Here is a 24,193-nt window from a genome sequence, read left to right as displayed (position 1 = left end):
ATCCAAGAGCAGCTTACTGCAAGACTGGCAGTTGCAAAGCACAGAAATAAAACCCAAGGACTTCTAGATGTTAAAACAGCAACAGTGATCCCAAAGGCCTGCAGCATAGAATCACAGAATCACCCAGGTTGGAAGAGACCTCCAACCTAGCACCCAGCCCTAGCCAATCAACTAGACCATGGCACTAAGTGCCCCAGCCAGGCTTTGCTTCAGCACCTCCAGGCACAGCAACTCCACCACCTCCCTGGGCAGCCCATTCCAATGCCAATCACTCTCTCTGACAACAACTTCCTCCTAACAGCCAGCCTAGACCTCCCCCAGCACAACTTGAGACTGTGTCCCCTTCTTTTGTTGCTGGTTGCCAGCGAAGAGACCAACCCCACTTGGCTACAGCCTCCCTGCAGGTAGCTGTAGACAGCAATGAGGTCAGCCCTGAGCCTCCTCTTCTGCAGGCCAAACACCACCAGCTCCCTCAGCCTCTCCTCACAGGGCTGTGCTCCAGGCCCCTCACCAGCTTCCCTGCCCTTCTCTGGACACCTTCCAGCACCTCAACATCTCTCTTGAATTGAGGAGCCCAGAACTGGACACAGCACTCAAGCTGTGGCCTGAGCAGTGCTGAGTACAGGGGCAGAATAACCTTCCTTGTCCTACTGGCCACACTGTTCCTGAGGCAGGCCAGGATGCCACTGGCTCTCTTGGCCACCTGGGCACACTGCAATCTGCCTGCAGAGAGGTCCTCAATGCTTAGGTACATATGGGTGAGCATGTCCCAGGACCTGCCCCCATGCTTCGATGCACCAAAATATCTGGAGGTGTTTCTCCTGAGAAACAATTCGGTCTTGACGGCCCAGCTGAGAAGGCACTTTGCTGAGCACAGCCACTCTTTAGCAGAGCTGACAGTGCTAGAAGATTTTGGGGATGAGAGGGGGTTTGTGAGAGCGCCAAGCCTTCTCCTCCTGCCAGGGGCTGTGGTTTGAGAGCTCTTCTGTTTCTCAGCGTTTTCCTGACCCCTAGTGACAAGACAGTGGCTGTACAGCAGCCACTTCACAGCCGGCCCCCAACTCTCCCCACATAAACAACGAGCAAAACTCACTCTTGAAGATGGAGGGAAGGCTTCCAGATCCAGACAGACATTTGCTCTCCCTAGCCCGTGCTTACCTGCCTGGAAAAGAAAATGCAGCCTGTTTAGCAAAGAAACTCAAACTCAGGAAACAAGCTGACTGCAAGAAGGTTCCCCTGCAGCAGGCTCCAGCTGTGCTCAGGGAAGTTGGGTGAAGTGATTAATCCATCACCAGACTGGACAAAGCACGGCTTGTGGAGAAGGCAGTGGTGATGTATTACCTTCCCCCAGGGCAAATGCAACCTGGGGCAGGGAGAACGGAGTGACCTTGGCAAGGCAGCAAACTGCATCATCTCACCAGCAACAACCATGGGGCAAACTCCTGGGGAGCTGGAGGACAAAACTTGTGACACAAGGTGTACTGCCAGGCCCCACAGCCCTTGTTTTTGTCATGCCACTTGGTTTCAAGGACAAACAGAGAGCCCAGGCAGGGCTATTCTGGTTCAGCTCTTTGAGACTTCCAATCTAGTTTACGCCAGGCTTCTCCATGCATCGCCTAGCAATGGATTGTCTCTTCCAGAACCAGTCTGGCACAGGAGAAGGCACCCGTGGCAGTGCCCTCTCTGGTACTTTGGACTCAGGCTTGCACCACTGTCTGGACAAGTTTGAGAAACTGGCCCATGTGAACCTCACGAGGCTCAGGAAGGCACCTGGGGCAGGGCAATGCCCATTATCAACACAGGCTGGGGGATGAAGGGCTGGAGAGCAGTTCTGTGGAGAAGGATTTGGGGATTCTGATGGGGAGAAAAGCTGGACATGAACTGGCACCATGCACTCCCAGCCCAGAGCCAGCTGTGGCCTGGGCTGAGCCCCAGCAGTGTGGATGCCAAGTAGAGGGAGGGGATTCTGCCTCTCTGCTCTGCTGAGACCCCACCTGCAGTGCTGGGGCCAGCTCTGGAGTCCTTAGCACAGCACAGACAGGGACCTGTTGGAGTGGGACCAGATAAGGCCACAGCAATGATGGGAGGGCTGGAAACCTTCTGCTGTGAGGCCAGGCTGAGAGAGTTTGGGTTGCTCAGCTCCAGGGAGACCTTCTTGTGGTCCTCTGAAAAACATCCTTTCAGTGCAACATTTGCTCACTCCCAGATGCTCTGATATTCCACCACCTTGTCCCCATTTATCTCCCCCTTTTGCTACTCTCCAGCTTGGACATGGTTATGCCACTTTCAGAGCCATTTTTTCCCCTCCTAGCCTTCTGCAAGGATAGCTGCAGACCGCCTGTGTCATCAAAGCCCTTTACCTAAAGCACCCTGTGAGCAAGACCAGAGAAAAGCTGATTTGTGGCAGCCTCCAATTCACTGTGTTCCTTGTGCTGGGGCCAATTCCCAGCCCTCATTGACTTTGATAAAAGGAGGCTACAAGAGGAAGTCTCACCCAGGAATAATTAACGATTCATCTCTATTTATGGGGCCCTTTTGTCAACTTAAACTTGTCACAACTGCCATAAATCCCTTCCACAGCTAAACAAACTCTTTAATTAAATCTATTGTGCCACAGGAGCAATGCTTCAGACACCAGCTGAGTAGTCAGTGATGAAAGAGGTTGGCCCACCCCAGCTTGAAACACTCTTTAGGGGGTTGAGGTTCACCAGGGGACTGTGACCCTGTCCCAGGCTACTCACTCAAAGATTATTAGCATGAATGCAAGCTCCAAAATGTATCCAGGGTGAATTCTTGAGGCACTGCAGCTGCTTCATTGTTTCCCTGCTGACTAAGCAGTTGTTCGCCCCAAACTCTGCCCCACAACAAAAGTTTCAGCCTGATCACAGGAGCAACCTCAAAGCCATGGCCCTACCAGGCAAAACTCTGCTTTCCCTTCTCATCACCTACCAACCATCCTCCTGCCATCCAGGGAAAAGAGATGGAGCAGAGAATCATAGAATCAAGAAGGTTGGAAGAGACCTCCAAGCACAGCCAGTCCAACCTAGCACCCAGCCCTGGCCAATCAACCAGACCATGGCACTAAGTGCCTCAGCCAGGCTTTGCTTCAACACCTCCAGGCATGGCGACTCCACCACCTCCCTGGGCAGCCCATTCCAATGCCAATCACTCTGTCTGACAACAATTTCCTTCTGACATCCAGCCTAGACCTCCCCCACCACAACTTCAGACTGTGTCCCCTTCTTCTCTTGCTGCTTGCCTGGCAGAAGAGACCAACCCCACCTGGCCACAGCCTCCCTTTAGGGACGTGTAGACAGCAATGAGGTCAGCCCTGAGCCTCCTCTTCTCCAGGCTGCACACCCCCAGCTCCCTCAGCCTCTCCTCATAGGGTTTGTGTTCTAAGCCCCTCACCAGCTTCATTGCCCTTCCCTGGACACGTTCCAGTACAAGCGAGCCCTTCTCCCTCCTGAACAGTGGGAAGAAGGAACAGCTGATGAAGCAGATGTCAGACTTGAAGAGGAGCTGAGCACAACAGCTAAAAGGTGAAGCAAGCTAACGTCGACCCCAGGACTGTCTAAAGGCTTTCTCAGCCAACAGCAGACCTGTGAAGCGCAGGAACAGAGCAAAGCTGAGCTAAGCTTCTTCCTGCACCTGCCTTCAGCCCAAGAAATCATGATGTGTATTTTCTGTTCAGCAACTCCCACAGTCCCTCCTGGAGGTGACAAACCTTTTGCCATGGTGAGAGGGATTTAAATGGCCTAGGCAGAACTTACAAAAATAGAATTACTTTCCTGAAAAGTCCACCCCCAAAACTGCATACAGAACTAGTTTGGGTTTACTTACAGGCTCGATGCAGTTGGGAACTTCTTCACAGGATGTTTATGGGCAAATTTAGAGGTTTGGGAAAGTCAGAAAATGGAAAAGGTCAAGCTACAAACACAGCTTTACCTCACTAAAAATCATGCTGAGCAGAGAATTAAAGGAAGTTTGCAGGTGACACCAAGCTAGGAGCAGCTGTGGACCTGTTGGAGGGTAGGAGAGCCCTGCAGAGGGACCTTGCCATACTGGATGAGTGGGCAGAGGCCAATGGGATGAGACTAAACAAGGCCAAGTGCAGGGTTCTGCACTTTGACCATAACAACCCCAAACAGCACTACAGGCTGGGGACAGAGTGGCTGAGAGCAGCCAGGCAGAAAGGGACCTGGGGGTGCTGGTAGGTAGTAGCTGAAGATGAGGCAGCAGTGTGCCCAGGTGGACAGGAGAGCCAATGGCATCCTGGCCTGGCTCAGTGTTGTAGAGTCTGGCCTGGCCAGGGTCTATATTGTATAATGTGGTTGTAAGCATGTTGTGTAAGCCCCCATACGCTCAGCTCATGCCTACCTACTGTAAGGCCCATGTGATTCCCATGTTTGGGAAGCCCGGGTAAGTGGCTTTTGCCTGTTATGGTATTGTTTGGCTGACTGCCAACCTGATTGGTCATTCCAGTGGCCAAGGGGCCACTAATCTCAGCCCTCATTTAATAAATAGGGGGGCACAGGTAAACAACATGCTCGGACTCTCCCGACTGCTCCGACTCCCCACCTTGTTTGCCTGCCTGCATACTCATTTGCAGAGCTCACTTAAGCCTGCCTATATATGCGTGGAGCACACAGTCTCCCAGCCAGCTGTGCACACTTGCACACCACTGTGGTGAGTTATCAGGACCAGATCCTGTATTGCCTGCCTTTGCCTACAGTGTGCAGACTCCTGTGCAGCCACGCACACCTTGCACGCCCGCTGCCTTATCATTGCCTGGTAAGTGCCACTGCCGCTGATTAACCAGGAGCAGACTCCAATTGTCTGCACGAGATCGGCCTGCTAGCCAGCATTACATCATGCTGAGACAGCACAACATCCTGCCTCTGCACCTGAGATCCTGCCTAAGAATCCCTGGACAGAGCATCCAGAAGAAGCCAGCAGCACAAGGTCAGAGACAATCATTTCCCCAGAAACTGGGAAGATTCCCCTTTCCCTTGAAGCCAGAGGATTCCAGCCTCAAAGTCCATGGGCAAAGACTCCCCTGAAGTTTGGACACTAGTAATAAGCTCTGATGTAGCCCCGGAGGGTGATTGATAATAAGAATTGTGAGTAAATGCTTTAATGCCTCTGTAGCATCACCCTCTCTCTGTTTATAGTTTGAACTGTTTGCTAGTTATTAACAAGTTATTGTAGATATTAATACTAGAATATTTTCATAACCATGTAGAATCCTTTAAACAGTAATATACAGTGGTTGGGGGTGGCAAGAGTACAGAATATTGAGTTTAATAAATATATGTATTTTTATGGAATATTATCTCATACCAATTAATTTCTCCCCTCCACCACAAGCAGGAAGAGTGTGGCCAGCAGGACAAGGGAGGTTACTCTGCCCCTGGACTCAGCACTGCTCAGGCCACACCTTGAGTGCTGTGTCCAGTTCTGGGCTCCTCAATTCAAGAGAGATGTTGAGGTGCTGGAAGGTGTCCAGAGAAGGGCAAGGAAGGTGGTGAGGGGCCTGGAGCACGGCCCTGTGAGGAGAGGCTGAGGGAGCTGGGGGTGTGCAGCCTGCAGAAGAGGAGGCTCAGGGCTGACCTCATTGCTGTCTACAACTACCTGCAGGGAGGCTGTAGCCAGGTGGGGTTGGTCTCTTCTGCCAGGCAAGCAGCAAGAGAACAAGGGGACAGAGTCTCAAGTTCTGCTGGGAGAGGTCTAGGCTGGATGTTAGGAGGAAGTTGTTGGCAGAGAGAGTGATTGGCATTGGAATGGGCTGCCCAGGGAGGTGGTGGAGTTGCTGTGCCTGGAGGTGTTGAAGCAAAGCCTGGCTGAGGCACTTAGTGCCATGGTCTGGTTGATTGTCCAGGGCTGGGTGCTAGGTTGGACTGGCTGCGCTTGGAGGTCTCTTCCAGCCTGCTTGATTCTATACTATTCCATTCTATCCTGTATGAAAGGAAGAGCAGGCTTTACTCACGGATGTGAGATAGGAAAGTGGCGATGATCCCCTGCTGAACTCCTCTGCGAAAGCTGCCTCCTGCGAGCTACATCCAAGCGTCTGGACCCACGCGGCAAAAGTCCATGGCAGGCGGGAAAGCCCCCAAAGTCAGAAGTGTCTCAGGCACTTCTCCCACGAGTGGGATGATGGTGGAACGGCGCTGCCTCATCAGCGGCAGGGGAGGAGACGAAACTCCAGCGCCTTCCCCAGATTGAAGGACGCCTTTGTCGCGGCATGGGGGGGAAAACAGCTCCTCCGCCACGGCAGGAACTCCTATGTCAAGGCAGGGCTGTGGGGGGAACAGCTCCTCTGTCAGGGAATGGGGGGGAACAGCTCCTCTGTCAGGGAATGGGGGAACAGCTCCTCTGTCAGGGAATGGGGGGAACAGCTCCTCTGTCAGGGAATGGGGGGGAACAGCTCCTCTGTCAGGGAATGGGGGGGAACAGCTCCTCTGTCAGGGAATGGGGGAACAGCTCCTCTGTCAGGGAATGGGGGGGGGAACAGCTCCTCTGTCAGGGAATGGGGGGGAACAGCTCCTCTGTCAGGGAATGGGGGGGAACAGCTCCTCTGTCAGGGAATGGGGGGGAACAGCTCCTCTGTCAGGGAATGGGGGGGAACAGCTCCTCTGTCAGGGCGGGAGCAGTGCCAGTACAGGTGTGGCAACGGCGACATCTGCTGCTCCCCATTCCAGCCCGCCAGGAGCAGGGCAAGCAGCTTTTTGCACCACCTTCTCCTCATTCAAGCCTCTGGCTACAGAGTGGGGGAGAAGGAATGTGGAGTGCTCCAGGACACCTTTCCCACAACGTGCTGAAGGACACCCACCCTCCTCCCAAAGTACAGTGTAAACCAGACACCCAGACCCCTACCTGCACCTTGCTTCAGATACAGACTTACAATCCTAGAATCAGTCAGGTTAGAAGGGACCACAAGGATCAGCCAGTTCCAACCCTCCTGCCATGCCCAGGGACACCCTACCCTAGAGCAGCCTGCACACAGCCTCAGCCAGTCTGGCCTTAAACACCTCCAGCCATGGGGCCTCAACCACCTCCCTGGGAAACCCATTCCAGCCTCTCACCACTGTCAGGATCAACAACTTCCTCCTCACAGCCAGCCTCTATCTCCCCACCTCCAGCTTTGCTCCATTCCCCCTAGTCCTGGCACTCCCTCACAGCCTCAAAAGTCCCTCCCCAGCTTTTTTGGAGGCCTCCTTCAGATCCTGGAAGGCCACAAGAAGGTCACCTGGAAACCTCCTCTTCTGCAGACTGAACAGCCCCAACTCTTTCAGTCTGTCCTCACAGCAGAGCTGCTCCAGCCCTCTCAGCATCCTCCTGGCCCTTCTCTGGACACACTCCAGCATCTCCACATCCCTCTTGCAATGGAGGCTCCAGAACTGGATGCAGTACTCCAGGTGGGGTCTCAGCAGAGCACAGCAGAGGGGGAGAATCATCTCCCTGGCCCTGCTGGCCACACTTCTGCTGCTGCAGCCCAGGCTCTGCTTGGCTTTCTGGGCTGCAAGTGCACACTGCTGGCTCCTGTTGAGCTTCTCATCCACCAGCACCCCCAAGTCCCTCTCCTCAGGGCTGCTCTCCAGCCACTCCCTGCCCAGCCTGCATTTGTGCTTGGCATTGCCTCCACCCAGATACAGGACTTTGCCCTTGGTCTTGTTGAAGCTCATGAGGTTGGCTTGTGCCCACCTCTGCAGCCTGTGCAGGTCACTCTGGATGGATCCCTGCCCTCCTGCCTGTCTGCTGCACCACACAGCTTGGTGTCATTAGCAAAATTGGCTGCACTCAATGCCTCTGTCCATGGCACCCACAAAGATGTTGACCAAGACTGGTGCCAGGACTGATCCTTGAGGGACTCTGCTTGTCCCTGACCTCCACTTGGCCATGCAACCTTTAACAGCCACTCTTTGGGTGCAGCCATCAAGCCAGTTCTTTATCCATCTTGTGGCCCACCCACCAAACCCCTGTGTCACCAGCTTGGAGACCAGGATGTGGTGCAGGACAGTGCCATCTATTGATGTTGTGACCTATTCATAGAAGGCCAGTCACAGGTTCATACAGTCCATAGAATACTCTGGATTGGAAGGGACCTTCAAGTTCACCTAGTTCCAACCCCCCTGCTATGGGCAGGGACACCTTCCACTAGCCCAAGTTGTTCAAGGCCTCATTCAGCCTGGCCTTGAACATCTCCAGAGAGGAAGCATCCACAATCTCCCTGGGCAACCTGTTCCAGTGTCTCACCACCCTCACTCTAATGAATTTCCTCCTAATCTCCAGACTAAATTTACCTTCTTCAAACCTCCTCCTGCTGGGTCAGCAGCTCTGCTAACTTCCACGGCAGCTAACAAATAGGCAGCAGCCACCTTTCTCTGCTGGTTAATCCCATTTGCCTCGGTGGAGGGCTCAAGATGCAAAATCAGAGTGAATTTACCATGACTTGAACCGTCTAATGCTCAGCCCACGGGTCACAAGGACTCCTGGAGAAGTATGACCGCCAGGGAGATGACACTGGGCACATTTTGAGTACTGTTAAGGGGGAAGCCAGCAAAGGCTGTGGGGAAGGATTAAGAAGGAAAAAAAACCAACACAGAATCACAGACTGTCAGGGGCTGGAAGGGACCACAAAAGCCCATCCAGTCCAAGCCCCCTGCCACAGCAGGATCACCTATACCGGATAACACAGGAACACAAGATCCAGGCAGGTCCTGAATATTTCCACAGAGGGAGACACCACAACACCCCATGGCAGCCTGTTCTGTCACCTTCACAGTGAAATAATTCTTCCTCATGCTTACAACACAAACCACATGAAGAGGAGGGAAGGGCAAGGGCAATCTGCGACTAGAACAGGTTGCTCACAGCCCCAAACAACCTGACCTGGAATGGTTCCAGAGATGGAATTCCTACCATCTCTCTGGGCAGCCTGGGCCAGGGTCTCACAAAGTCCTTCTCGAGGCTCTTCTCAACCCCTTCCTTCCCCCAGTTTGTGTTGATATCAAGGCCTGCTCCAACCTAGGTGCAGAACCTTGCACTTGGCATTGTTGAACATCATGAGATTTACAGAGAGTCACTTCTCCAGCTTGCCCAGGTCCCTTTGGATGGCATCCTGCCCTTCCAGAAGAGTAGGAAAGTGCTATGAAACCTCCCTCCAAACATGTAGATGACCCTGTAGGTATATAACAACATCACACTCACATGAACTTAGCTGCCAGTGACCCCACCCAAAGCAGCACAGCTCTAAACTAGACAGAAAGGAAGCCAAAAAGAGCCAGACTGCTGGTCCCAGCATACAGGCACAGGGCTGCACGCTGCTCTGAGCAAACACTTTGCCCAACACGGCTCAGTTAATCATTAAAAGGAAATCTCAAGGCTCCCACCTCAGAAAGAGAAATCAGAGCTATGCAGAGGGGTGGGAAATGCCATGCACTTAAGAGGTTCAGGAGTTGGAGTCAGCCAAAGGATCCCCCCGGCCACAATTTCACAGCACTGAGTGAGGAGAATCACAAGAGCCCTGTTGACAGGTTTCAGCAAAGGCTCATCCCTCTGTGAGAGATCTCACCAGGCTGGCAGTTAAGGCTTGATTTATAACCTAGGGGAGAAAATGCCATTACAAAGGAGCTGGGTAATCAGCAGGCCCAGTATAATTAATCCTTCTTCTCCTCCTCCAGCCACAGAAATTCTCACCTCTAATGAGCTGAGCTGTCTGTTGGCTGCTCTGTGCTGGCAGCACCTGTACTGGCAAGGTAAATAGCAACCGAAGCCAACGGAGGGGAAGTGGGGTGCAGGCAGAGATTAGGTATTTGATCCCTGCTCCACCTCCAGATCTTGGCACTGTCACCCAGCCAAGGTGCATCTGAGGTCCTGACAGGCCACCAGCAAAACTGCCACTGAGTTTTCCCCGCAAAGCTGCAGCTGGGATGCCCTGAAGAGAGCTGTTACCTGCAGCACCACTGTCTACACTGCAACTCCACGACAACATCGCTGCCTTATAGAATCACAGAATGGGAGGGGTTGGAAGTGACCTCCTGTGGTGGAGGGTTACAAAGCCCTCTTGCAAAGCCCTCATTTATACAAAATTGGGGCTCAAATGAACCATCAATCGAGGAGTTGAAACCTTACTTCTTCCCCCCTACCCATCTGCTTGGGAACTGACTACGGCCGTTACAGGCTGTGGGAAGATTTCTCCTACAGAGGGGCAGAAGCTGTAAACATAGGCTGTTGTTTTGAGAAAGGGACCTTGGCTCTCAGACACTGTGAGCACCCTACGCACACCTGCTGGGGGCTGACCCCTAGGGTGGTGCCACAGGTTGTTTTGGTAAAGAACAGCCTATGTATGCCTGACTCATAACTTTGAACCAATCTGTATTGGTCACGTATGTTTGCCCGAGTTTGGCTGGATACACCTCTTCTGGACATTATAAAAGATGCTGCGTTTGCCTTAAAAAGTAGCCCTTGCTCACTTGCTCTTACCCTTGCTCTCACACTCGCACGGCACGGCGCAGCTACAGAACCAACCCGTCAGCGCTCCGATCCTCGCCAGCCTCCGGACGGACGCCGGCACCCAGCTTGGCTCGGACCCGCGGAACCTCAGACAGCGCGCTCCAATCCACGGTATTTCACAGTATCACAGTATCATCAGGGTTGGAAGAGACCTCACAGATCATCAAGTCCAACCCTTTACCACAGAGCTCAAGGCTAGACCATGGCACCAAGTGCCACGTCCAATCTCGCCTTGAACAGCTCCAGGGACGGCGACTCCACCACCTCCCCGGGCAGCCCATTCCAGTGTCCAATGACTCTCTCAGGGAAGAACTTTCTCCTCACCCCGAGCCTAAATTTCCCCTGGCGCAGCCTGAGGCTGTGTCCTCTTGTTCTGGCGCTGGCCACCTGAGAGAAGAGAGCAACCTCCTCCTGGCCACAACCACCCCTCAGGTAGCTGTAGACAGCAATAAGGTCACCCCTGAGCCTCCTCTTCTCCAGGCTAACCAATCCCAGCTCCCTCAGCCTCTCCTCGTAGGGCTGTGCTCAAGGCCTCTCCCCAGCCTCGTCGCCCTTCTCTGGACATGCTCAAGCATCCCAATGTCCCTCCTAAACTGGGGGGCCCAGAACTGAACACAGTACTCAAGGTGTGGTCTTTTCAGAACTGAATTCGGACAGTGAGTAACTGAGAAAACTTAATCTAAAGCCAGAACAATCTCTCAAAGCCTTCCAGTGAAACTCTCTCAAGTTACAGACTCTCCTCCTAAATTCTTTCAAACTGTTGCTAAATTCCTGATTTCTTATATATATATAATCATTCTGTAATTCAATTCGCAACCGCATACAAAGGACTTACGTGGGGTAGTTGTAAATAAGTTTGGGGAGGGGGATTCCTAGGGTATAGAACATTAAATCCTTTAAACTTTATATAAAACTCAGCCTCGCATTTCATTCCCCAAAACCCAGACAAACTCCTCCGTGACACCTCCAGAGACCATCCAGCCCAACCCTGCCAAAACAGGGTCACCTAGGGTGGGCCACATGGGAACACATCCATACAAGCCTTTAAAGTCTCTAGAGGGGGAGGCTCCACCAGCTCTCTGGGCAGCCTGCTCCAGGGCTTCAGCACCTTCACAGCAAAAGCAAAGAAGCTTTTACTCCAGTTGAGAGGGAACTTCCTGAGTTCCAGTTTGTGTTCATTGTCCTTTGTCCCATCAGAGAGCACCACTGAGAAGAGCCTGGCCCCTTCCTCTTGACACCCACCCTTTTGATATTTATAAACATTAACAATATCCCCTCTGAGGCTGCTCCTCTCCAGACTAAACAGCCCCAGACCTCTCAGCCTGTCCCCATCAGACAAATATTCCAGTCCCTTCATCATCCTTGTAGCCTCCACTGGACTCTCTCCAGTATTTCTCTGCCTTGCTTGAACAGGGCACCCCAGAAATAGATGCAATACTCAAGATATGGTCTCACTAGGGCAGAGTGACCTCCTTCCACCATTATTGACAGTGGTGCTCCTGATGAACCTGCCTGTTCTGCAACACTCACTTCTGCCAATAAAACATGCTGCTGACCTTTCCCAGCCTCACAAACAACCCCACCTCCTGATTGCATCACTGGAAACCTTTACAGCAATGCTGCCTCCTCCTCTCATCCATATCTGTTCTGGGAGGCTAATAGGCCTATTAGATGTCCTGGCTTGCCCCACTCTTCTGCTGATGGGGGAAGCAAGGCTGGGAGGAAAACAAAGGCTTGGGCCATTATGTCTCCTCCCAAAGTGATAAACAGGTACCCACAGGTGTTTAGGTACTTGTTGGTGTCTTGCCCAAATAAGGGTGAGCAAGCCCTGGGGTCACCTCATAGGCTCAGTTTGGCAAATGCCATTCTGATTGGTGAATCTCTGTGGCCAAAGGAGCTTTTACTCTTGGGCAAGTAAAGTAAATGGAGCCAAGTTGCAAGCAGTTGTGCTGCTTCTGCCTCACAGAGCTGCCACTGCCTCACTGCTCTTGGCCAAGATGTTCTACTCTGCCTCAAGCTTCAGACCAGCTTAGCCCTGATATTTTGGGCTTGAACTGCCTGGAAACTTAAGTGCCTCAAGTTTCAAAGGAGAAGGCATTTAAGTGCCTCACTGGGTGGCAAGAAGTGCCACAGACATGGTGCTCTCTGCACACCTGCAAGAGATGCTGCCTGCACCTATGCAAACCTCCATGCGAAGAGGAACCAGGATCAGGCCAGAGATCCTCTGCCTCTTTCCCAGCACCCTAAGAAGATCTGGAAGCCTCCCCATGGCCAGGCTGTTCCAATACTGCCACATAGGATCCAGGAACTACCTTGAAATGCCTGCACCACCACAGTGAGTAGCACAGACTTGCCCTAGAGCTCCAGGCTGCCTATTTGTAAGTGAGGCAAAGCCATTTTGTGGCTAATTCTTCTGATTCTCCTAACTGAATGAATTGCCCATAAGCATCCTTGTGAAGATTTTCCTGACCAAGTTAGAGCCCAAATTTAACTAATTAGTATATAGTTGTGGGCAGGACCTTCCAGAAATAAAATTAACTACATATTTTATCATTCCTGCCTCAATAATTGCCCCCAACTAAATCAATATCCAAATTATTTTCTTCTCCAGTGTTGCTCATCCCCAGATAGGCTCTCAGGATCTCCCAGGACACAGAAGATGCTTTTGTTGTTGTTTGTTTTGTTTTCATCACAATGACAAACAAACTTCCAGAGGGCAAAAAAAAAAATTAAAGGAAAGGAAGAATTTGTTTCCTTCCAACTTGTCTAGTGGAGAAACAAATCAACTCTGTGGCACTCAGAAACCTGAAGAGCATTAAACATAAATGTGGATAAGGGTCTGTACAAGGGGTGCACGTCACACTACATCCAGAAAATCCACCAAATCCAGAAGTGGTTGCTCCACTGGTAAAGAAACCCAGGAGGGTGCTGAATGTCTGCCTGCCATGCATATCAAAATGGTTCTCAGAGATAGAAAGAAAATCACCCATCACCTTGGAGGGGGCATGAGGGGGTGTTTAGCTGACAATGAGCTCCAGGACACCAGCACAAATCCAGCAGTCCTGGAGAGCGAGGACGTACCAGAGAGCAGCATCTAAAGGGACACGGCTGCCTTGGCAACGGGAGAAAACACCTGGAAACGGCTCAGCACTGTTCTGCTGCACACACTCCCCCTACCTGAGCCTGGCTTTTGGCTCAGCACTGTTGTGCTGCACCCACTCCCCCCAGCACTGCTGTGCTGCACTCACTGCCCCCACCTTAGCCTGGCTCTTGGCTCAGCACTGTTATGCTGCCCCCACCTTAGCCTGGCTCTTGGCTCAGCACTGTTGTGCTGCACCTACTGCCCTCACCTTAGCCTGGCTCTTGGCTCAGCACTGTTGTGCTGCACCCACTGCCCTCACCTTAGCCTGGCTCTTGGCTCAGCACTGTTCTGCTGCCCCCACCTTAGCCTGGCTCTTGGCTCAGCACTGTTATGCTGCACCCACTGCCCCCACCTTAGCCTGGCTCTTGGCTCAGCACTGTTATGCTGCACCCACTGCCCTCACCTTAGCCTGGCTCTTGGCTCAGCACTGTTGTGCTGCACCTACTGCCCTCACCTTAGCCTGGCTCTTGGCTCAGCACTATTGTACTGCACCTACTGCCCTCACCTTAGCCTGGCTCTTGGCTCAGCACTGTTGTGCTGCACCTACTGCCCCCACCTTAGCCTGGCTCTGGGTCCCCGTGCTGTGACACAGCACAGGCTGCACTCAGACAAGGCAGCTCTCAGGTCCTGGCTGTCACCACGCAGAGCTCCAAGTGCCAGGAGGGCTCAGTCAGCAGGACTGTCACACTCATGACACCCAGGGCTGGAAGGGACCTCAAAGATCATCCAGTTCCAACGCGCTTGCCATGGGCAAGGACACCTCACATTAGATCAGGTGGCTCAAAGACACATCCAGCCTGGCCTAAGAACATCCAGGGATGAGGCTTCCACCACTTCCCTGGGCAACCTGTTCCAGTGTCTCATCACCCTCATGGCGAAGAGCTTCTTCCTAACATCCAATCTGAATCCCCCTTCCTCTTGCTTGGGTTCGTTCCCCTTACTCCCGACACCCTAAAGAGTATCACAGTACCACCAAGATTGGAAGAGACCTCACAGATCATCAAGTCCAACCCTTTACCACAGAGCTCAAGGCTAGACCATGGCACCAAGTGCCACGTCCAATCCTGCCTTGAACAGCTCCAGGGACGGCGACTCCACCACCTCCCCGGGCAGCCCATTCCAGTGTCCAATGACTCTCTCAGTGAAGAACTTTCTCCTCACCTCCAGCCTAAATCTCCCCTGGCGCAGCCTGAGGCTGTGTCCTCTCGTTCTGGTGCTGGCCAACTGAGAGAAGAGAGCAACCTCCTCCTGGCCACAACCACCCCTCAGGTAGTTGTAGACAGCAATAAGGTCACCCCTGAGCCTCCTCTTCTCCAGGCTAACCAATCCCAGCTCCCTCAGCCTCTCCTCGTAGGGCTGTGCTCAAGGCCTCTCCCCAGCCTCGTCGCCCTTCTCTGGACACGCTCAAGCATCTCAGTGTCCCTCCTAAACTGGGGGGCCCAGAACTGAACACAGGACTCAAGGTGAGGTCTAACCAGTGCAGAGTACAGGGGCAGAATGACCTCCCTGCTCCTGCTGACCACACCATTCCTGATGCAGGCCAGGATGCCACTGGCTCTCTTGGCCACCTGGGCACACTGCTGGCTCATGTTCAGGCGGGTCCCTCACCAGCTTTCTTCTAGGCCCCCTTCAGATACTGGAAGGTCACAAGGTCTCCATGGAGCCTTCTCTTCTCCCAGTCTGTCCTCATCGCATTGTGGCCAGTGCAAGGGCAGCTTTAAGCGTCCCTTTCCATCCTGTTCAGCCTTGAGCAACAGGTGAAGCACAGCAAGAGAAGAAAAGCGACCCCAGAGCAGAGGAGCGGGGGGCTAGGGCGAGGGACGCAGCACTGCTTGCAGGGGCTGGCAGCGCCCTGGCCCCGCAGAGCCGCGCCGAGCGCTGGCCGCGGCCGGCAGCAGGGCAGCGCCGCCTGGCCCCGGCCCCTCGCCACGCCCCCGGCGCCCCGGACACGCCGCAGCTCCGCAGGCGCCTGCCGTGCCCAGCGCCCGCCCGGGACCGCCGAGCCAGGAGGAGGCCACGGAGAGCCAGCGGCCATGGTAAGTGTCTGCTGGGAAAGCCGCATGGTGCTTCAGCAAAAGAGGGCGGCAGGAAAGGCTGGGAGGCAGCTGCGGCCCTTGGGAAAGAGGCAGGAGGGAAGGGGGAGAAGGAGCAGAGCTCAGCGCTGTGGTTAATGAGTAACGCCGGGAGCGCCACCAGCCGCTGCGCAGTCCCCGCAGCCGGCGCCCTCCGCGCTCCGCTCCTCGGCCGGGGGGAGGCAAGGCGGCCAGCAGCAAGACTGCGCTGGCATAGAATCATACAATCAGTCAGGGTTGGGAGGGACCACAAGGATCGTCTGGTTCCAGCCCCCCTGCCATGGGCAGGGACACCCTACCCTAGGTCAGGACACGCTACACCTAGGATCTGGTCAGCGTGATTCAAACCCCTCACCTCAGTTCGGCATTGGCAGTGCGATCCCCACGAGTGGGCAACCCACTCTGCATGCCAGCTGTTTGATGGCAGTGGAAGAGGGGCAGGAGCAAAAGACCATGGGCCTCACGGCATGCCTGCAGGTCCTGCTCATGCCAGAGCCGTCTGCTTTACCTGCTCCTAGAATCATAGAATCACAGAATCAACCAGGTTGGAAGACACCTCCAAGATCATCCAGTCCAACCTATCACCCAGCCCTATCCAGTCAACCAGACCATGGCACTAAGTGCCTCATCCAGTCTTTTCTTGAAGACCCCCAGGGACGGTGCCTCCACCACCTCCCTGGGCAGCCCATTCCAATGGGAAATCACTCTCTCTGGGAAGAACTTCTTCCTAATATCCAGCCTATACCTACCCTGGCACAACTTGAGACTGTGTCCCCTTGTTCTATTGCTGGTGCCAAGCCACCCGTTTACGGTTGTTTCATCTCCAGAAAGCCCAGAGCTCTGCCAGCTTCCCATGCTGGTTTCTTTCCCTCGGCTCCCTGAGTTGCACAATGCATCTCCTTAGCTTCCTGCTGGCCCCCCAGAAAAAAATAAAACCAGCTGAAAATGCAATCCCAAAGTATTGGCAGTGGAAAGCCAGCAAAAGACAACAAATAATTAAGTTTCCCTAATGAGAAGAGTGTGTTTTAAAGGAGTAAGTGCACATGGAAAGCATTAACAAAAGCAGCATGCTGGGCTGAAGGAGGGAAGGGGACTGGAGCAAGGTGGAGGACATGGAGGTTGCTTCAGGCAAAGGGTTCCCCATCAGAAGTCAGAGCCAGAGGAGCTGGGGTTTGGGTGGTCTGCTGGCCAGACCTCAGCCTGGCCATGCCTTTCCCTGGTGCTGGGCTCTCGGAGGCGAGCTGGGCCTGGAAAAAGCCCTCGGGGCCCTTTCATGCCACGTAGTCTGGGTGCAGGAAAGGGTTTGGAGAACAATGAAGCCTCCCAAGCAGTCTGGTTTCTTGCTCTGCCCCAGCGAGGCTGGCTTGGAACTCAGCCCCTGTGCCCATACCCCTTCAGCTCCAGCTTTACACAGCCTTTCCTCTCTTTAGCACCCGTACACAAGCAGGGGAGTCGCCAAACCTGGCACAGCCCTTGCTTGGTTCCCATCAGAATGCCTCAGGATGATGCCCGCGGGTGCCCCCCTGCCAAGGGCCCCATGCAGAGCCAGCCTCTGTCCACACCTTACCCAGTTGCTAAGCTACCCATGCCCGGCTTATCAACGCCATCAGCAGGGAAGGGCAACGGCTGAGGGTTTATTGTGATGAGCCCTCTGTACTCCCTACCTTCCCTCCACATCCAGAGCTGGGGAAGGGATGTGGCTGACATTAGCAAGGAGGGGGGGGGTGGCAAAGGGCCACCCAAAACGCCACACAAACTGGGTGGTTTGCACACCAGCAGTGAGGTATGGGCAAGGAAGGCTTTCCTCAAACACGTGGCATAAAGAAGAGCTTTCAGCTGTGGCAGGAACCATCCCACCCCCAGCCCTCCCCCGAGCTAAGGTTTAGCAACACACCTTGGCACACTCCCCTTCACGAGGTGCTTTGCAGCTGGCAGCCTTCCCTCAGCGTAATGGTCATGGCCACAGAAACAGGCAGGCACCCACGCAGCCCGATCGCTTAGTAGGCACAGTAACGACTGGGCACAATCCCAGCATGGTGTGAACTCGAAGGGACCTCTGGAGATCATCATCCACAGCAGCTTGCCCAGGATCAGTGTCCAAGTAGATCTGGAGTCTCTCCAGAGGAGACTCCACAACCCCTCTGACCAGCCTGCTCCTGAGCTCCAGCACCCTCACAGCAAAGAAATTCATCTTCATGTTCAGATGGAACCTCCTGGGTTCCAGTTTGTGCCCATTGCCCCTGTCACCATGGACAAGAACCTGGCCCTATCCTGACACTTATGCTCTCACCAATCTTCCCAAGAACACATCAAAGCAAAGAAGCATCCACGAACACATCAGCTCCATGCCTGCCTCTCTACTTCTGTACAGCCTGAGAGTAGGTAGACTCTAGGACAGGACAATTTGCTTCAGTTGCTCAGCTGTTTAAGATGTTGTTTCTGAGCATCCAGGCCAAGGAACCTCAAGTTGCTGCTGACCTACAAGAAACATTATCTGTTGGATTCACACCTAACTTGCCACACTTTGCTCCAATGGCACATAAAGGGAAACGAAACGCAAAGAGATGTTTGCCTCTGTAACTCAGAAACAAGAACCCTCGCCAGCTTCAGAGATCACATCACCCACCAGGAAAGAATCTTAACTGCCAGAACATAGCCTTTCAGATAGAGCAATACCCCTCTACACTCCCCTCAACCAGAAGAAGCCCCCAGCCCCAAAAACTCCCATTTGAGTTTCATCTTTGCCTCTGTTCACTCCCCAAAGCCATGAACTGATGCTTCCCTCCCCCTTACTCCCTCCTTCAGAAGCAAATAACGGCAGCTGAAGACAATGCTAAATCGCCCTCCCTCCCCTCTGCCCTTTGTTACTCACAGGCAGAAACAGCCTCTTAAACTCCACCGGAACATAAAGGAGATTGAAAGGGATGAGGACCTGAGCTCCAATTTCATCTGACTCATCTCTCTGATTCACAGCACTTCTTTCTCCTCTGAAGCAAGCTTCCAGTGCTGATGACCTGCAAATAAAGCCCTCCCGCTTCGGGAAGGTACTTCATGATCCTCAAAAGCAAGCAACCCTCAGCTCTAGAAGCCATCAGAGAGTTTCAGGGTTGGGTTCTCATTTCCCCCACCCATCCCCCCAGAAAGCTGTGTGTATTTGGGAGCTTAATCTCACACAGACATCCTTTCTGAGTACTTAAGAAGCACCCAAGAGCTAAGTTTTTCGTTCAGATGGATACCCACAGACCCTGGTAAAGTGGTAGGTGTTGCAGGTCAGAGGACAAGTGACAAGTTGGGTTAGACCTAGGTACATGCAGGATGTATGCAGGGCATGGAGCAGAGGACAGCACTGACACAGAATGCCTTGGACTAGATGATCTCTAAGGTCCCTTCCAGCCTAACTTGCAGCCCATTCCAGAGTCATTTTACCTTCATAATGAAGAACTTCTTCCTATGATCCAGTCTAATCCTACTCTCCCTCAGCTTCACACCATTCCCCCTTGTCCTGTCTGTAGATACCCTTATGAAGAGTCCCTCTGCTGCCTTCCTGTAGGATCCCTTCAGGTATTGGAGGGCAGCTCTGAGGTCCCCCTGGAGTCTTATCCAGGCTGAACACCCTCAGCTCCCTCAGCCTATCCTCACAGCAGAGGTGCTTGAGCCCTTAGATCATCCTTGTGTCCCTCCTCTAGACTCGCTCCAGGAGCTCCGTGTCCTCTTTATGATGAGGACACCAGATCTGGACACAGTATTTGAGGTGGAATCTCACAAGAGCACAACAAAGGATCAGAATCACCTCTCTTGCCCTGCAGGCCACCCTTCTTGAGGCATCTCAGCACAGGTTTTGCTTTCTGGGTTGCATGAGGGCACTGCTGGCTTAAGGTGAGCTTTTCATCAACCAACACCCTCAAATTGTTTTTTCAGGGCTACTCTCAACCCACTCTGCACCCAGATTGAATTGTTGCCCAGGGTTGGCCTGACCCTGAGGCAGACCTTGCACTTTGACTTGTTGAACACCATGGCATTTGCACTGGACCACCTCTCAAGCTTGCCAGGACCCTTCTGGATGGCATCCCAGACATCCCCTATCATCATCTCCCAGGTCCAATCCACACAGAATCACAGGATGGTAGGGGTTGGAAGGGACCTCTGAAGACAACCAAGTCCAACCTCCCTGCCACAGCAGAATCATCTTGAGCAGATCACATAGCAACACATCTAAGTAGGCCTTGAAAGTTTAAAGAGACAGAGACTCCCATCACTTCCCTAGGTAGCCTGTTCCAGTGCAGAGTTCTACACTTTGGCCACAACAACCCCAAGCAGCACCTACAGGCTGGGGACAGAGTGGCTGAGAACAGCCAGAGAGAAAGGGACCTGGGGGTGCTGGTAGAGAGTAGCTGAAGATAAGGCAGCAGTGTGCCCAGGTGGGCAGGAGAGCCAATGGCATCCTGGCCTGGCTCAGGAGCAGTGTGGCCAGCAGGACAAGGGAGGTTCTTCTGCCCCTGTACTCAGCACTGCTCAGGCCACACCTTGAGTGGGGTGCCCAGTTCTGGGCTCCTCAGTTCAAGAGAGATGTTGAGGTACAGGGAGGTGTCTAGAGAAGGGCACCAAGCTGGTGAGGGGCCTGGAGCACAGCCCTGTGAGGAGAGGCTGAGGCAGCTGGGGGTATTTGGCCTGCAGAAGAGGAGGCTCAGAGCTGACCTCATTGCTGTCTACACCTACCTGAGGTGTACCAGCGAGGCTGTAGCCAGGTGGGGTTGGTCTCTTTGCTGGCAACCAGCAACAGAAGAAGGGGACAGAGTCTCAAGTTGTGCTGGGGGAGGTCTATGCTGGATGTTAGGAGGAAGTTGTTGGCAGAGAGAGTGATTGGCATTGGAATGGGCTGCCCAGGGAGGTGGTGGAGTCGTTGTGCCTGGAGGTGTTGAAGGAAAGCCTGGCTGAGGCACTTAGTGCCATGGTCTGGTTGTTTGGCCAGGGCTGGGTGCTCGGTTGGACTGGCTGAGCTTGGAGGTCTCTTCGAACCTGCTTGATTCTATGATTCCTATGTTCAAGTTCATGCCCATTACCTCTTGTTCTTTCTCTGGGGACCATTGAGAAGAGTCTGGCCCCACCTTCCTGACACTCACGGCTTAGATACCTGTAAGCATTAATAAGATCCCCTCTCCTCCTCCAAACACATCTCAGGTATCTCTCCACCTAGTCTGCAGCTCCCTCTGAATCCACAGCCCATGGGATTTCTTGCTGTTTTGAACAAAAATATACTACTACAGCCCAGGAGGTTCCATCTCAACATGAGGGGGAACTTCTTTACTGTAGGGGTCAGAGAACACTGGAGCAGGCTGCCCAGAGAGGTTGTGGAATTCCCCTCTCTGCAGATTTTCAAGACTCATCTGGATGGGACTGTGTGACCTGCCCTAGGTGATCCTGATCTGGCAGGGAGGTTGGACTCAATCTCCGGAGGTCCCTTCCAACCTGTAACATCCTGTGAACACTTCCTTCATCCTACCTCTGCCATGCTGATCTGCTCTCCTTTCCTCTCCTTTCTTTGGTGCCAGGCAGGAAAAGCTCACAGGCTGAGCACGGAGGAGAGGGAGCAGCTGCTGCCAAACCTGAGAGCTGTGGGGTGGAACGAAGTGGAAGGCAGAGATGCCATCTTCAAAGAGTTCCACTTCAAGGACTTCAACCGGGTAGGAGCAGCAGCAGCACGAGTTTCACAGAGAGGGAGACCTGGCTTGCAGTGCAGGGAGCTCCATCTGTAACGCTCAGCCAAAGAAACACTTAAAGGGGATCAGGGCAAGGGGTAGGAGCAGCAGCAGCACCGAGTTTCACAGAGAGGGAGACCTGGCTTGCAGTGCAGGGAGCTCCATCTGTGAGGCTTAGCCAAAGAAACACTTGAAGGGGAGCAGGGCAGGGGGTAGGAGCAGCAGCATCACCGAGTTTCACAGAGAGGGAGACCTGGCTTGCAGTGCAGGGAGCTCCATCTGTAAGGCTCAGCCAAAGAAACCCTGCCCTGGTCCCCCTGAAGTGTAACAGCTGAGCAAGATCACTTGCCCAAGACACCGAAGTGCTCAACCTAGCGCATGATTTGTCTTGGAAAAGCTCCCTCCCAAAAAAGATGAAAACCCATTAAAACCATCCCACCAGAACATTCCAGGCCTTGCTTTTGGTTGGGTTACCTAGCAACATACAGTGGGGTGAAAAACAGCAGGTCACAGGTAAACAGTTCAGAGCTGATTTTTCTTACTCCTCTGGGCAGGCCTTTGGCTTCATGACCAGAGTGGCTCTGCAGGCAGAAAAACTGGATCACCACCCAGAATGGTTCAATGTGTACAACAAGGTAAGGAACTGGGGTGGTGGGGGACAAAGGGAGCTCTGCAGGCATCAAATCCCTTTTTTCTCTTGAGTCCCAGGACAGCAGCAGCAAGACCTACAACAATCATACCACTGTGGCTTGGCAGATCCTTTCCTCCTCCTTTCTTACCCTTGTCCAGCTGAGCTTTGCCTGTAGGTTGACACCAGAGTTGCTCTTCTGAATCAGTATCAAAAGCAGCAACAAGGTGCTAGAGAAAGAATGAGTTGAAACATGGTCACAGCCAGCTGCTGTGCCCAAAGCAGGGGTGGCAGTGACTGTTTGTGGCCAGGATGAACTGTAGGAAGGAGAAATTGAGGCAGAATTCCAGACCTCCCTCTCCCACCCTAGGAAATTTTGCTAACAAGTCTGGAGAGTCAGAGCAGTGTCTGCAGCACTGACAGAAACAGCTCCTGCTCCTCCTGCCAGCAACACTTCATTCACAGATTGCACTGGGGTGGAAAGGACCCTCAAAAGTCATCTTGTCCAACCCTCCTGCAGTCAGCAGGGACACCCCCAACTAGATCAGGCTACCCAGGGCCACATCAGGTCTCATGTGGGGCCTCAACCATATCCCTGGGTAGCCTGTTCCAGTATTTCACCACTCATTGTGGAGAGCTTCCTCCTGATGCCCACCCTAAATCTCCCCTGCTCCGGTTTCGAAGCGTTGCCCCTTGCCCTATCACTAACAGCACTTCTAAGCAGCCCCTCTTCAGCCTTCCTGTAGGTTCCTTTCAAACAATGAAACGTAGCTCCAAGGTCTGCCCAGATCATTCTGTCTGTCTGCTTTAGGTTCACATCACCCTGAGCACCCACGAGTGCGGCGGCTTATCGGAGCGAGACATCAACTTGGCCAGCTTCATCGAGCAGGTTGCAGCTTCTCTCTCCTGACTAGAGGGGGAGACACACAAAGCCAAAAATCACAACCTGTGTCTTGCCTGGATACCTGCACCCAGAGCCTTCTCCCACCTCCAAGCCAGTTCCCAGATCCAGGCTGCCTAACATCATGCCAAACTCCCACCACAGCTCAGAGGGATGGAGGCACTTCTTGGCCACAATATATCCATCTCTCATCGTCCTGCTTCCCTTCTTAGCAGTGTGCCTCCACCAGCCTGCCAACTGCTGTGCCTCAGGGCCTTTTCAGCAGCCCTGCCCTTGCACCAGGAGTCCTGTTACACGGTTGCCCCACTCAACTTGTCCCAAGCTTGACCCCCACCCTCTATGTTCCTGCTCCTTGCCTACTGGAAGATGCCTTCTGCCCAACCTGTGCTGCTCTGCAACGCAGCAGCAACTGCGATGTGCAATTTGGTTCTTGGAACCTCTCTCTAGCAGTATTGGAAGCAAGCATCAGATGTTCTCCCTCTTGTAACTGGTTTTTAGTGGGATACCAACTCGAAATGTTTACAATAAACATCTCTGTGAACCTGATGGCAGTTTGGAAGTCCTCAATGGCAACATTATGTCTTCTCCCAAGGCAGATAATGGCCTGAGTGCTGTCTCAAGAAAGTGCTTCTGCCATGGAAACATCATGAATGGTTTGGGCTGGAAAGGACCTTAGGGATCATCTGGTTCCAATCCCCTGCCACGGGCAGGGACACTTCCCACTACCTCAGGTTGCTCAAGGCCTCATCCAGCCTGGCCTTGAACACCTTCATGGAGGGAGCATCCACAACCTCCCTGGGCAACCTGTGCCAGTGCCTCACCACCCTCACTGTAAAGAATTTTATCCCAGTTTCCCAATCTAAATCTGCCCTCCTCAAGCTTCAGTCCATTCCCTCTCATCCTATTACTATAAGCCCTTGTAAAAAGTTCACCCCAGCTTTCTTGCAGCCCTCTTCAGATAGTGGAAGACTGCTCCAAGGTCTCCCTGCAGATTTGTCTTCAGTACTGGCCAGGATGCCATTGGCTCCCCTGCCCACCTGGGCACACTGCTGCCTCATCTTCAGCTGCTATCTACCAGTACCCCCAGGTCCCTTTCTGCCTGGCTTCTCTGCAGCCACTCTGTCCCCAGCCTGTAGCACTGCTTTGGCTACAACAACCCGAAGTGTAGAACCCTGCACTTGGCCTTGTTCAATCTCATCCCATTGGCCTCTGCCCACCCATCCAGCCTGGCAAGGTCCC

At 53.3% G+C, this 24,193-nt stretch overlaps 1 protein-coding gene across 1 annotated transcript; it reads left to right on the top strand.

Moving 5' to 3' along the window:
• The first annotated feature begins 15,593 nt into the window (after positions 1-15,593).
• PCBD1 (pterin-4 alpha-carbinolamine dehydratase 1) lies at positions 15,594-23,500 on the top strand. The gene is made up of 4 exons (XM_064145663.1): positions 15,594-15,693; positions 21,279-21,410; positions 21,980-22,060; positions 22,865-23,500. The coding sequence occupies exons 1-4, from the start codon at positions 15,691-15,693 to the stop codon at positions 22,961-22,963; spliced, it is 315 nt and encodes a 104-aa protein (XP_064001733.1). The 5' UTR covers positions 15,594-15,690; the 3' UTR covers positions 22,964-23,500.
• The last annotated feature ends 693 nt before the right edge of the window (positions 23,501-24,193 follow it).

The sequence above is a fragment of the Pogoniulus pusillus genome, chromosome 6 (genome assembly GCF_015220805.1).
Source record: "Pogoniulus pusillus isolate bPogPus1 chromosome 6, bPogPus1.pri, whole genome shotgun sequence".
In the NCBI taxonomy this organism is placed as follows: Eukaryota; Metazoa; Chordata; class Aves; order Piciformes; family Lybiidae; genus Pogoniulus; species Pogoniulus pusillus.
Note: the sequence above shows the minus strand (reverse complement) of the source record. Positions and strands in the feature narration are given on the sequence as shown.

What these genes read in the sequence shown, in the direction of transcription:
- PCBD1 (XM_064145663.1), top strand. An exon ending in ACTTCAAGGACTTCAACCGG is followed by an intron (nt 21,411 to 21,979) that starts GTAGGAGCAGCA and finishes TCCTCTGGGCAG; the next exon opens with GCCTTTGGCTTCATGACCAG. An exon ending in GGTTCAATGTGTACAACAAG is followed by an intron (nt 22,061 to 22,864) that starts GTAAGGAACTGG and finishes TGTCTGCTTTAG; the next exon opens with GTTCACATCACCCTGAGCAC.